The sequence below is a fragment of the Crinia signifera genome, chromosome 3 (assembly GCF_055691185.1).
Source record: "Crinia signifera chromosome 3, ASM5569118v1, whole genome shotgun sequence".
Classification (NCBI taxonomy): domain Eukaryota; kingdom Metazoa; phylum Chordata; class Amphibia; order Anura; family Myobatrachidae; genus Crinia; species Crinia signifera.
The window spans coordinates 192,316,231-192,330,641 of record NC_139219.1 but is presented as its reverse complement, the minus strand read 5'-3'; the positions used below and the strand labels follow the sequence as shown (position 1 = coordinate 192,330,641).

Below are 14,411 nucleotides of genomic sequence, written 5' to 3'. Positions count from 1 at the left end.
CTCCAAAGTTCAGGAATGGAGCAAGGAGGATCCCCAACAATCCTGTTACTGAAGCCCAGAGCTGGCTTTCCACAATACTTTTTGTGTTATGTTGTCATGCTAGTTACTGATATTGCTGCGGGTGTATTGATACGTAATTATAGTGCTGGGGGTGCTGCCAAAGACAATAATATGGTACAACAAAGAACTGGAAAGAGAAAGGATTGTCTCTTTGTTGGCGCACTAAGAAGATAAAGAGAAGAATATTTATTTAAAATATACCTTTTATTAATTAATTATTAAAAAGGAAAGTTTGTTTACGTGAAATATTTCCAAAATTAAGTAAAATACGTATTAAATTACAGCTGTGTGTGTCGTTTTTTAATTCAATGATGATTGTGTATAATAGTGTAAATATCTGTTTATACGTGTTCCTGTACTTTAAGTACCAGGTTATAAAAATCCTCTATTGCTTTATACTGGAAAAATGTATTCCTATTTGCTGGGGATTCTGTATATGATATTCACGTGATATACACACTGTTGTTAAAGATACCTTTCAGTGAACGCGAGTAAGAATGCTAATGTATGTTCCAATTTAGGGCCATCATATTGGATGAAGCCTGAAAACTGAAAGATACCTTTTATATGTACACCTGACAGAAATGTAATATAAGTTTCGGTCTGGGATTTCCTGAATGGAGGAGAGGTGTGACTCAGATTAAGAGGTTTTAAACTACAGCTCCCGGTCCTTCAGGATTTCAAGCGCTGTGTTTGTCTCAATTTGTATATTTTGGATACCATCCCCATTGATCAATCTGTACTACATCAGCAGAAAACCGTATGCCCTTCCTTACCAGCACTAATACGCACCTTGATGTGGAAGTAAAGGTTGAGTGGTATGCCCACCCTATCCAAGCTTTCTTTAAAGATAACACCCTACCCTCAACCAAGTGCGTCTCTTGAAAACATATAATATGTGATGCATATTGTCGTGTTTGCCTCATAATTATCATTTATCCCTCTCACATTCCATGTGAGAAGACTTATTTTACAGATGCCATGTTTCCCAGTACCATAGACACCAAACTATCTTCATAAGTATGGTCCTCCAACAACAATAAACTGATACTCCTTTGTTAACTTAACTATCCTCCCCTTACCGCCCACCCCATCCGCCCTCCCTTCATGATTCTCGCGTGTCCCAGGGATAGCTGGGGTATATGACCTTGCTCACAATAATGGCCCCTACCAACTAAAGCAGATCCCCAGAGAAATGGCATGGTGCCATTCTCCGGGCAGGGGCATAGCGAGGGTGGTGCTGGCGGTGCGTGGGCTCCGGGCGCCAAAGAGTAGCAGGGCACCCAGCTGCCCGCCGGTCCACGCTCTGGATGCCGCCCGCCCGTCTATAGCAGAGGCGCAGAGTCTGAAAGTATTACAGTGATCCTGTGCCTGGGCCGCAGCCACAGGAAACACAAGACACACACGCTAGGTCCTCCTGCGCGCTAGAGGTGCAGGGGGACCTCTAGCAGCTGTCACCTTTTGTGGCGGCAGCCATCTTTGGAGGGGTGCAAGGTTTCTAATGCTGTCAGAGACTCTGTGCCTCTGCTATGGACGGGCGGGACATTTAGACTGGTGGGCGGGCAATTTAACTCCCCCAGGGCGACGAGCATGTAATAATTCCTCCTGGCCACAAACATGTAACCTTCTATGCAATGGCCATGTAATCCACCCTGGCAACGAGCATGGATCTCCTGGCAACCAGCATTAAACCCCTTTCAACCAGAATATAGGTAAGCGACACTTCTGGGACATTATGCATTTAAGCAGCACTAGTGGGGGCATTATGTGTGTAAGGCACTACAGGGGGGCATTATATTTGTAAGCAGCACTAGTATGGGCATTATGTGTGTAACACAGTGGCACTACAGGGGGGCATTCTATGTGTAAGCGGCACTACTGGGACCATTATGTGTATAATGGGGCACTGCTGGGGGCATTATATGTGTATGCGACACTACAAGGCGGTGTTATGCATGTAAGCAGCACTACAGGATGCATTATGTGTGAGTGGCACTAAAATGCCGTGGGTAGCAACGGAACATACTGTTGCTCCAGGCACCATGTCACCTAGCTACTCCTCTGTCTCCAGGGGATTTTCTTGGTGATTGTGCAGTGCTGCTTCTGCTGACACAGGATTCCAGAGGGGTACGTATTCACTAAATGGGTGCAAACTTGCATCGATTTGTGCCTTCACAATGCTGCCATGTATGTTCTATCTGCTGACCACGCAATGTAGCAACCATGTGTGGTTCCTGGGCGGCCCAAGATCCCCCTTGAGCTGTCGGGAACCTCCAGGGTGGATATTTCGCATGCAATGGAAAGCCAAGCCTGGCTTGGCTGCGATCCGCCAGATCTCTTCTGCCGGCGGTGAGACTTGCAGGCTCCAATGCGATGCGCATGGGACCGCGCATTTCATCAGACCTGCTGTCAAATAAATGCGATTTGGATGCTTTTAATGTGATCGACTGCTGCAATTGCATAAAAATTGACCAATTTGTATGTACAGTATATGGCCCTAGTGTATGGGCACCTTAACAGAGAGACACTGGGGAGAGTCAGCCACACATTTCATAAGCAATGAAGGAGTCACACTGCTTTGTACAAGGATATCTTTAATGACTTATCTATCTACTATATGCAATATGAATGTCACACACTACACATGTAAGGGCATCTTGTGGACATTTCTCATATTGCAAGGCTTAGACACATGCTCACACATGGAAACATACAATAGCTAATTATACAACCAAATATGAAGATATTTCTGCAGAGTTTGCAATAAATGCCATAAAACCTACACATCTACATACTGTTGTCACACATAGGGCCTTATTCTGAGGGGGGGGGGGGTACATTTACTAATGATTCTAAATATGAAATAGGTGATGTTGTCAATAGCAACCAGATTCTGTCTATCATTTCTCCAGTTGCATCCTAGAAAATTATAGACAGAATGTGATTTGTTGCTATGGGCAACATCGCCTCTTTTCATTTTTAGAAGCTTGAGTAAATTTTTCCCTTAGTCACACACAAAGTGGCTGCAGTAGCGGGGAGGCAAAAATGCATAATTTACCAATTTATGCTAACGTGACAATCCATGGGCCTAATAAGAGGTGCCCTTCCACTCATTGATTTGATGCTAACCCCTGCAACATCATGAGTATCAGCACTGGCACTTGACCCAGGCAAGCGATCCTTCAAAAACTTCCTTATCCCATATACATGACTCAGAATCGCACTGAGCTTTGCATACATGCCCCAAACACTCCTACAAGTCATAATGGTTATGTGCGCATTGCTACCACCCAGTCCCCATGCCTAAATAGCCAGGCTGGCAATAAGTTCTATTATACGTAAAATAGGATGGACAAATTCAAAAATGCGTACATTTGCTTTTTCGTGCATGCACTGTAAATCTTAATGATGACCAGTGCTGCTGACATAGTACTGTAGGTCACCTGATGGATTTTGTGGCTCCTACTGGCAGCTTTCTCAAAGGTGTATCCTTTGGTCAAAGAAGTGCTTTATATACTAGTCCCACTGTCCCATTATGTATACTAATTAAAATATGTAAGATATTAGCATTTCATCTGCAATAAAAACATCTAAAGTTCTTAACACAACATTTTTTAAGTAGTAAAAGTTAAATTTACCGTTCTTGGGTTCCTTTGCAGGTCATGTGATGTAAAGGGGATTTTGGATCCCCCGCGAGGGAATGTTGGTTTTGCTGCTGCGGACAGGCCAATCACAGTCCACGTGTTGCTCGCTTAGCCGCCCGTCTGCGCCCCCCCCCCCCCCCTTGCTTGATGAGTTCCCTGCACATCTGCTAATGATGTCAGCTGCCCGGCAGCTGCGTCACTGCCTAAATTCCATGGGAACGCCTAGCGTTTTATAGGAACAGCCATGAAACATTGGGTGTTCCCATGGGTGCAGCCCACCACCGGCACCCCACACATCGGCATGCCCACAGTTCGGCATGGGCGCTCGCACCCAGAGTATGCACATGCGCAGAAGAGAAGCATCGATCCCTGTGCGAACACGCAGCAGGGCGTATGAACCAGAATAACTTCCTACAGATAGGGAATTAGACTGGAACCAAAGGTGAAGCAATATCGGACTGGAACAGATGGTGAGACAGTGGGCCTGATTCAGACCTGTTCCCTAGGCTGCGTAAACTCACAGCCTAGCGAACAGGTCAGCGCCGCCCGCCGTCCCCACAAAACGATTATTCTTGATTTCCCATTCGACATAAAAGTCAGTCTGAACGGATTTTTATTAACGACAGAGATGGCCGAATAGGAGGCGGAGCGCGACCGTTATGTGACGTCAGCTGCCCGCCCCAAGCATGCATCAACCCGCCTGTGTTCCCTGGGGAACACCCATCATTTTCATGGGGCCACCCATAAAACGCTGGGTGTTCCCCTGCACCAACTCCCTGTCCGCCCCCTTCCTTCCCCTGGCGGTGCAAATGCCTCAGCGAGTGTGATACTCACCGAAGCGCTTCGTACAGGGGGTCTGCACATGCTCAAATTCTCCCATGCACAGACCCAAACAATCGGAAATGGGGCCGAATTTGCCCCCGACTATTTGAGCCTGAATCAGGCCCAATATTGGATTGGAACCGATAGTGAGACAATATCCGACTGGAACTGATGTTGAGGCAATATTGGACTGGAACTGATGGTGAAGGAATTGGCTTTAACCGGAGTGGTGACACCACTGTAGTGCTAACAATGTTGAAATGCCACTGCCACTGCCACTGCCACACTAGATTATCTGTGATACACACCGGTACGCCCCCCCCCCCCTCACACACCACGTACGCTTGCATTTGCTGCGATGTGCATCCGGTGATGTCAGCTGCCCATCCCTGGTGCCCCCGTCAACCGGGTGATTTCCATGGCAACACCCAGCTTTTCATGGGAACGCCTATGAAACACTGGGCATTCCCATGGGCACTACCATCCGCCGTTGCCCGACGCCAGCAGTTTTCGGTGTGTGCCGTGGCTGCACACCCGGCGTTTGCACATGCGCAGAAATGCACCTGCGTATGCGCACAACATCTGTGTGAACGATTGGCCCATGTGAACGGACCTGAGTAAGGTCCTTTATGACCAACCAGGTGCACATAGATGATCTATCTCCCCATATATTGAAATCTTAATCTGATTGCCCAGAGGAGTGTCTGTTTTTATTAATGAGGTAATGCATCTGGCCCTGTCCGAGGGAATAGAGGACCTGGTAATACAACATCTTTAACAACAACAACAATAATAATAACAACAATAATAAGATAGTACAGACAGGGCCGACAGGGTTGGAAGGTTGACACAAGCATTAGGTCAACAATGGTTTGCATAGTTTTTTTTAAAATTTTTGCTTTTTTCCCCCTGAATGTCTACATAGTCATGGTCACCGTCAAAGTGTACCGCAGCGCTCGTCATGCTTTGGGCACAGTGCCTCGCTGCGCTCGCACACTATTCTATTCTCCCTCCATGCCCTAGCGGCTGATAGAGCATGAAATACCGCCTGTTGGCATTTGGTGACCCCCAAAAATTTGAAAAACACATGTCAACCTTTTGACTTTCGCCATCGTCGACCTAATGCTTGTGTTTACCTTCCAACCTTGTTGACCATAGCCATGTAGACCTATTTTATGTGTTGACCTGGGCCAAGTCGACCTTCAGTGGTCGACCCAATACATGTTGACATAATATAGGTCGACCTAATGACCGTATACCATATCAGCAATAGCAACTACATTCTCAAACACACTGATGCAGTCACAGAGGCCATATTCACACAGAGAAAGCTGTCATAGGGCTGGTGGAAGTGGCAACAGTGTTTGCGATGGTGTGTGTATAAATGCTAGCATTGTGGCACGACACAATGGGGCCGATTCAGACCCATTCGGCCCCTTGTCTGATGGTGGCATGCACATTTATGTAAAAAAACACTACTGTATATTTGTTTGCATGGAAGTATGCCACTGGTATTATTATAATTAATAATAATAATTGCTAATTTTCCACAACATAAGTCTATATATAAAGGTATCTTTCAGGGGATGGGGGTTAAGAATTTTATACCACATTATAAACTACAGATATTGCACTGTTAGCTTCATGTACTCGCTTTTAGCATACTTTCCCATATGCAATGGCAGGTGATTGGGAGTTAACGCGTCACACTGCTACTCGTGACGTGCCAGGCTGGGGAGCAGTAGACAGTAGATAGATACCGCTGCTGCTATGGGCTGTCCCCGTCTCTCTCATACCCTTCAAGGAGGAAGACAATTAAAGTGGGACGTCACCAGTAAGCATCGATCACGCCCCAAGAATACTCAAATTCCATTGGATGAGGTTGATCCGCCTCTTAGTGACCATCCTACACTTTTGACGAATAGGAGCCAGCCCTCCGCCAGCCCCGCCCACAGCGCGCCGTTCGCTCATTGTTGAGGCTGCTGACTGTAAACATGGCGGCGTTGAGGGCTGTAGCCGGGACCGGGACTCGGGTGGCCGGGTGTATGCTGCGGTGGTCTCCAGCCAGTGTACAATTACCGAGGAGATCGGTAGCGCATTTCACCTTCCTACCTGACCCCGAGCCCAGCGAGTATGGTGAGAGACGGTTTGCATGTGTGACATTGTGTATCGTGCAGGCGAGCCTGCTTATTCAGGAGATACAGGTGTAAGGGCATGATACAGTATGGGGCTTATTTACTAACAGGCCAACCCCTAACATACCTCCAAACATGACCCATTCCAGGAGGGACACAATGCTCTGCTCCTGGACTTCCCTTGTAATGTATGATTACTGTCACCTGTTTTAAATAGGTTACTTGATAAGAAAAGTGTTACACCAGAGGTGATGGTAATTACAAAACTAAGGGGGAAGTCCAGGAACAGAGCATTGTGTCCCTCCCTGGAGAAGGTCATGTTGGGAGGTATGCCCTAATACCTCCTCCTTATTGATGTAGTGCAAGGTCACTGTGTATAGGGCAGAATATAATGTATGATAACCTGATTGTGCAAATTTATCATGCAGAGCATTATTTGACACAACTTGTACAGTGGCAAATGAGCCGGACTAATACCCCTTTTACACCAGAGCCGCGACCCGGATTATTGCTGCTCCAGTCCGGGCCAGTCACAGGGTTTCCCCAGAGTCAGGGGCCGTGTAAATGGGTAATCCGGGTCATCCGACCCAGGGACCCATTTCCTCCAATCAGGGAGCTCTAACCTCCGGACCGCAGCGCCCTGAGGTCAGTTTGGAGGTTGAGCAGGGGCTGCGTACAGCCTCTGCTGCTGTCTGCGGTACTATTCAGACAGCAGCAGAGGTGAATGGATGCCTGTGTGCAACATCCATTCACCTCACGGACGGAAGCTGGGGGCAGCCCAGCAGCTTACCTGGGTGCCCAGCGTATCGGTTGGCGTTGCAGGGGTGACGGTCGGCGGGTTTCCCAGCACTTGGAGATGATGTCTTCTCTGAGCACATGCTCAGGACCCAAATTCACCAGAGTCGCCCACCCGGCATAATGCTCGGGGACGCTGGGAATAACTGCCGGGTCGCATCCTGGTCCAAAAACCGGGGTGCGACCCATGAGATTTGGTGTAAAAGTGGTATAAATGAAAGCTGGAACTGGACCCAGGAATGCTGGAGCTTGTAATATCAGGTCTGAGGGGGTGCCTATGATAGCTTTCACCGGGAACATGAGGAAGGGGAGATTACAGCCCCCCCCCCCCCCCGTATGGTCCGGATTTTTATTACACCCCTGGACCATGCAGGGAGGCTTTATTCTCCCCCTTCTCCTCTCCCTGGTGACAGGTGTCACAGCAGCCCACAGATACCCCCAGGACAGGCACCCCCTGGACAGGACACTACAAACTCCAGAATGACAGATATTGATATATTGATGAATGGAGCCTGTCCGGGCTGGCATTTCGGGGTGCTATCCGTTTCTGGTTTTTACCTATACCCCAAATGAGACTATGATCTGTAAAACCAAAACTGCCTCATCGCAGTACTGTAATAACACACGTGTCCTATAAGTTCTTAAAATCCTGCTTGGTTGGCCTCACAGATACTGTCCTGTAATGCAGTACAGTAGGGGACAAAGGTTGTCATTATTTGTCTTTTTTTATTCCAGTAAAACCTGAAAGACGTGATCCTGTACTATATATTGTGACCTCCAATGTAGTGCTAACACTGGATACACACTACACGGTATCCAGACTTAAGACTGACAGTAGATCGGTTGACCCCTATGGATCATAGTCAATAGGTTGACATGATAATGGACATTTAACATTTTCATTATTTACCTGAAGCAAGGCAAGCAAAGTGGTACACAAAAATGTAAAAACACATGTCAACCTTTTGCTTGTTTACCTTTTATCAAGGTCGACCGTTTTCTTGTGTTGACCTATTTCTTGTTGATTTATTCCCTGTCGAATTTGCTGCCCTGCCGTATAATGCATGTGCATGGTATGCTGTGCGCATGTGCAAGCTGTCCATGTGAACAAAGCCAGGGATGGATTGTCATTGCTGGCCATTTGCAAATTGATTGACAGGCGGCTAGCAGAGTGAGCATCACGGTGGCGTTTTCTGGGAGTGCCCCAGAAAACGCAGGCCCGCTGGGAGGGAAGCTGATGTCATCAGCGGTCCTGATCTTCCCACGCCCTTCAACTTGGTGGCTGCGAACAGGGGGAAATACATTTGATGGTAAGTGATTGCGAATGGCTTTCCCCTTATGAGCACGGCTTCAAACACATTTACCACACTGGTGGGGGAGGTGTTTACCTGATCACTGGGCTCCGAAGATTTGCAGCTCAATGATCAGGCCCTAGACTCCTTATGCATATGAGAAAGATTTCATGAATTTTAATCACAATGGTTATTATCAAACTAATATGCTGCATGACTGTGTTGGTCACCAAGTGGATGTCCGTAATATGTCCTCTTTAACCTTTGTTTGCCTAACAATTCAATGATAAAAATTGGAACATCATTACTGTATGTATTTTTTTGTGTCAAATGTGCTTTCATTGATTGACCTGACAATATGAACAATTACAAATATATATATATATATATATGTATTAGGCAAAGGAATTTCAGTGGCCTTCCATCTGATTGGCTGGGATTATTCTCTAAGCCAAGAAGCGGCCGGCCAGCTCCTCGCCGCCCAGATCCAGCTGCTGCCCACATACCCCGCCTCTGCACATAAGTGTGCCAGCGGTGCTTCACCACTGGCACACACACACACACACGTATGGATCGGACCCGACACATCATAGGTGCTAAAAAGCACCCGCGATGTGCCGCTGATAGGTCCGATTTGACAGATAGTGCTGCAGACACAGATCTCACCGGCATTCCCCATAATTTCTTATGGCAGCTCTGTCCCTGGTATCTTTATTACCATAGACAAATCCCAGGTACACTAGAATACTTTTGTAGAACCCATAATGGGGTTTAGGCTCTTCACTATATTTACCCAGCTTAATGAATGTAGTAATGATGTGCGCCTCCCCTCCCTCTCCCCATCAGCTCCAACCTCATTGTTTCTTTTGTTTACATTTCAAACATTATATGTGATAATAGCTACAGAATCAAGAAACTAAACAAGTGGTTTTGGGCAATTGTATCTTTACAACACAGCCTGCAATATTAATTAGATTTTTCTATATTCGTGTTCTATAATTTGTTAAGTGCTAACGTTCTTAAGCAACGGAGTGATTATTGGCAAACTGAGCATGTGCTGCCGTTGCAATGCACGAGTGTGAGGGTGCTGCTGCAATTCAGCTTGCACTGGGAACTGTCACAGGGATTGACAGGAAATGGGCATTTGGAGGTGTTAACTAGGAGTTTTCGGGAAAACACAGGCGAGTCATGTCTGTTTTTTAGGGCATTTGTCTTCCATTGGCTGCATGGTCGTATGTTCAAATATGTGGCATCTAGGGGCGTAGTATCAATGAGGGTTGGTTGCGCCGTGCGTGGCTTGGGATTTGGCTGTGAATGAGAGGGCGGGCGGGGGAGTGGACTGGGACTGAGTGACGGGGTAAGCAGCAGTGACTGCTGGTTACTCTGCCTCAGCTTCTCCTATGCGTGTGACGTGATGACGTCACACGCTGGAGAGGCCACGCCAGACAGAGGAGCCCGGGAAGCTGACCATGGCGTATTCTGGCGCCAACTGTATCCTAATTAGCAGGGTATATAACCCGGGATTGGGAGTCTGTTGTTGTGACTCCCAGCACCCGGCTCCATTAAAATTACATTTACTTGCCTACTCCTGCTCTAGGGTACCATGATTAAAAAAAGATTGGGAACCACTGATGTATGTATATGTATGTGTGTGTATATATATATATATATATATATATATATTAGTATTTTTTTGCCCTACCAAAATTCCATGTGTGTGTGTGGGGGGAAGGGGGGGGGGGCGCAATATTTTTTTGGGCTGGGGGAGCAAAATTTATAGTTACACCACTGGTGGCATCTGAGTTGCTACTGCTGTTACCAGTCTGCGTAGCCATAGACTAATGCAGCCCACACACGCGCCGATGCCGGCGGTGCGATGCTGTACGATGGGGTGCGCACTCCCGCGGCACCTCATCGTACAGTACAAAAAGTATGTGCTGCACATACTTTTTGTACTAGCTTTTTCAAGCATAGCATCGCATCGCATGCACATCGTATGCACAAGGCATACGATGCGATGCTGTGTGTGCTAGTTAAGCCCACAACGCACGCCGGGATCGGTGCGTGTGTGGGCTGCATAACGTTTTGGTTCAATGTTCTCCAGAATTGCCACTAATCTGTGCGCAATTGTGAATACGTTTTTGGTGACTCTCTTCATTCCTGACAGCTTCACTTGCTAACATTAGCTGATTCATAGCCTAAAAATTGCAACTACATCTGTGTAAAAACATGATTTACAGTAGGCCCATTGCCCAGTGGTGCGCCTCACTTATACACAGGTGGTTTTATCCTCTTTCATAAGGTGCAGATTTCTATATTAGCAATGATATGTTTTTCTTCTGAAACCAAACCCACAATGAGATCGCCTAACATGTAGTTAGCCTTTCAATTTCTGTAAAACCAGTAAGATTTATTCATAACAATCCTTAACTTTCAAAAACTGTTGTTACATCAATAGTAATACTGCTTTTGCTGAGAATCACTCCTCTAATTCCAAAATAATCAGCTTGTTTAGTCAATATACTGACTTCATCAGGGAGGTTTTTAATATCCCGGCCAATGGCTACTAAGGTGCACGGTGCGTAAAAGTCGCCTACACTCTGCTGGTTCCGTAACTGAAAAGTTTCAAAATTCCACTGGCATTAATGTAAGCACAAATATTGTGTGGTGGGAGCTTAATGGTATGGGTTTCCAAGGTAGAGCAGCTGCATGCACACCTCACATCACAAAGTGCAATACCATGGGTCGAATGGAGTGGTGTAAAGCACACAGGTGCTTGACTGTGGAGCATTGAATACGTTTTCTGTGTAGTCAGAAATCAAGCCTCAAAAGTCTCTGTTTGGCAGTTAGATGGGAGAGTCTGGGTTTGCTGGATGCCAAGACTATGTTACCTGCCTAACTGCATTATGCCAACTGTGAGGGATAACGGTATGGGGCTAGTTTTCAGGGTTTGACCTAGGCCCCTTATCTCCAGTGAAGTCTTAATGTCATACCAAGACATTTTGAACAACGCTAAGCTTCCAATTGTGTGGAAGATTGCACAGATTGCTTTATCGCAGCAGTGTATGGCCATCCAGTATGACGCAAGCCACCTGGGACCTGCTCGGGTGGCAGGATCACATGCGATACATTGCATGTGTTCCTTTCAAATGTGATGTATCACATGCGACCCCTGTTCCCCACTGCAGGGAAGGAGTTCAGGTCCGATGTGCACGGAACTGCACATTGGAGCCTATGCCATTTCCTTCACGTTCAATTTGAGTTGATTTCGCAGCCCGATCCATTGGAAAACAGATGAAATCGGCCCAAATTGCTGTAGTGTAAGTCTGCAGTATCTTCTAGGCACTTATGATGTGCCTCTATTGTCAAAGGGGCCTACATTGATTTTATTAGGTGCCCAGACTGTACAACAGTATTCTTTATTTATAGGTTCTTATATAGCGCAGCATATTCTGTTGTGTTTACAATTGAAAAGTGATTAAACAAACTGGGTAGAAACAAACCGAATTCCATAGCATGGCAGTCCCACCAGATTACAAGACAGTCCTGATGGGATGCAATTAGATATAAATGCTACTGAAGGTTATGTGGGGGTTCTGGAATATGATAAGCTTGCCTGAAGAGGTGAGTTTTCAGGAAACGCTTTAGAGCAGGGGTGGCCAAACCTGTCCTCAAGATCTACCAACGGTGCATGTTTTCCAGGCAACCTGTGGATCTATAGTAGGAATGACTGCAGCATGTTTTAAAATGTGACAGTTAGTAATGACTGCAGCTGTGCACCAGCTAGGTAACCTGGAAAACGTGGACCGTTGGTAGATCTCGAGTACCGGTTTGGCCACCCCTGCTTTAGAGGCTAGAGGAGAGTCTTAAGGTACATGGAAGGGCATTCCATAGGGTGGGTGCTGCCCAACAAAAATCCTTCAAGTGTAAGTGGGAGCAAGTAATGAGTGTGGATGAGAGATGCAGATCTTGATTTAAAACTGGTAACCTATCAATATAACAAATTAACCACAATATCTGCGCAGGCTTCTGTCCTTGCCTGAAAGTTAGCTTTTTATTATATAAGATTTTATTGGTCTTTATTTTGAAGAAATAAGAGAACTTTTATCAAATTATTAATAAAACTGTCACCTTTACAACTGCCTGAGATGCATGTAGAAGTACAAGTGTAAATAAGTGCATTACCATCAAAATACTGTATACAGTACCTAATAGTTGGTCAGCTAAGCTTGCTCACATTTATGCTGCTTTCAGACCGCAAAACTGGCTTTGACCCTGTATTTGAAAACGTTTCCAAAAACGGGTCTGCCAGGTAAAACCCCTTTCACACCGCATCTCTTAAACGGTATAATACAGTTTAAGTGCGTTTTTTTTTTTTTTACACTGGCAGACCCGTTTTTGGAAACTTTCCAAATACAGGGTCAAAGCCAGTCTTCAGCGCACCCCCCCCCCCACGCGGGCTAACACCCCCCGCGCGGGTTAACACCCCCCAACCCCCCACCCCAGGGCTAACAACCCCCCCCCCCTTGTGCAGCCGGTACCTCCGTAATTGCGGATCCCGCCACTGCAGTATGGATGGGTGCACTTATGAAAAAAAGTGTCTTTCAAAAAATGGCTGCCCCAGAGGAAAACCTGTTTAAAAAAACTGTCTTTTCTTATAAGAAAAGTGACTTTCGGAAAATGGCTAAAAATCGGCAAAATACCGTTTTTTAAGTGCGGTCTGAAAGGGGCATTATTCTGTTATGCTTTAGCAGCAGTTTAATCATGGATCAGGTTGTGGTGTGTCTATCTATCTATCTATCTATCTATCTATCTGTATATATATATATGTCACAGTTGTACCGGCTCTCAATCCCAATGCAGCTCCTGTGGTACCGGGGTGCCTTCCCAGGACCCTCTCAGTAGTCCAATGTGTAGGTGGATGTGTAGGCGGCACTCACTGGGATTTGTCTGAAGTAGCAATAAATACGCGGTCTTTATTGCTACTTCAGACAAATCAGAGTGAATGCCGCCTCCACATGTATATATTTCACCTTCTTGTCTTAGAATATTCCATTAAAATATACCATTACAGACTAAAATACACTTATGTGCTGCCTGAATGTTCTTGTTAACATTGCAAGTACTGAGCATTACTGATCTTCTCACTTTTTTGTCCCTTTCTGTAGGACCAACTCAGAAAATGAATCTCTTCCAATCTGTTAACAGTGCATTGGATAATACACTATCCAAGGACTCAAGTGCAGGTACAATACCTTGAAAATGTGAATAAGTCACAATGTATATGTTTTGCAGGTCTTCGGTTCTAGCCTATTAACTTTTTCCATAACATTGGTGACACTTTAGAGTCTCAATTGGTATATTAAAGTGCAGTTTTTTAAAACTGGAGATGTTGCTCATAGCATCCAGTCAAATTCATATTTATATATCTACTTTTTTTTTTTTTTTTTTTCAAAATGTTTTTATTGAAAGTTGGCACATCAATCGTATTACAATTAGGAAGATTGAGACAACGAAATAAAAGTCCTTGTAATAAAAACCATGACGTTCAGCCAATGTACAACATCAATGAAGGGGTATCATAAGGAGCCATGAATTTATACGTTATCCAAAATGTTGAAAGGACATAATATAAGCAAGGTAGTACAACAATCTATTAGTCA

At 45.6% G+C, this 14,411-nt stretch overlaps 1 protein-coding gene and 1 long non-coding RNA gene across 2 annotated transcripts in view; one reads left to right on the top strand and one right to left on the bottom strand.

Moving 5' to 3' along the window:
* LOC146064075 (uncharacterized) overlaps positions 1–6,420 on the bottom strand; it is a 42,877-nt gene extending 36,457 nt beyond the window's left edge. Inside the window, exon 1 of the long non-coding RNA XR_014471741.1 lies at positions 6,192–6,420. This is a non-coding gene — a long non-coding RNA (uncharacterized LOC146064075). The remainder of the gene's footprint in view (positions 1–6,191) is intronic.
* Positions 6,421–6,469: 49 nt separating this feature from the next.
* BCKDHB (branched chain keto acid dehydrogenase E1 subunit beta) overlaps positions 6,470–14,411 on the top strand; it is a 179,760-nt gene continuing 171,818 nt past the window's right edge. The window contains exons 1-2 of the mRNA XM_083177148.1: positions 6,470–6,662; positions 13,917–13,994. Of these exons, the coding sequence (XP_083033274.1) occupies positions 6,521–6,662; positions 13,917–13,994 (220 nt within the window). The 5' untranslated portion in view covers positions 6,470–6,520. The remainder of the gene's footprint in view (positions 6,663–13,916; positions 13,995–14,411) is intronic.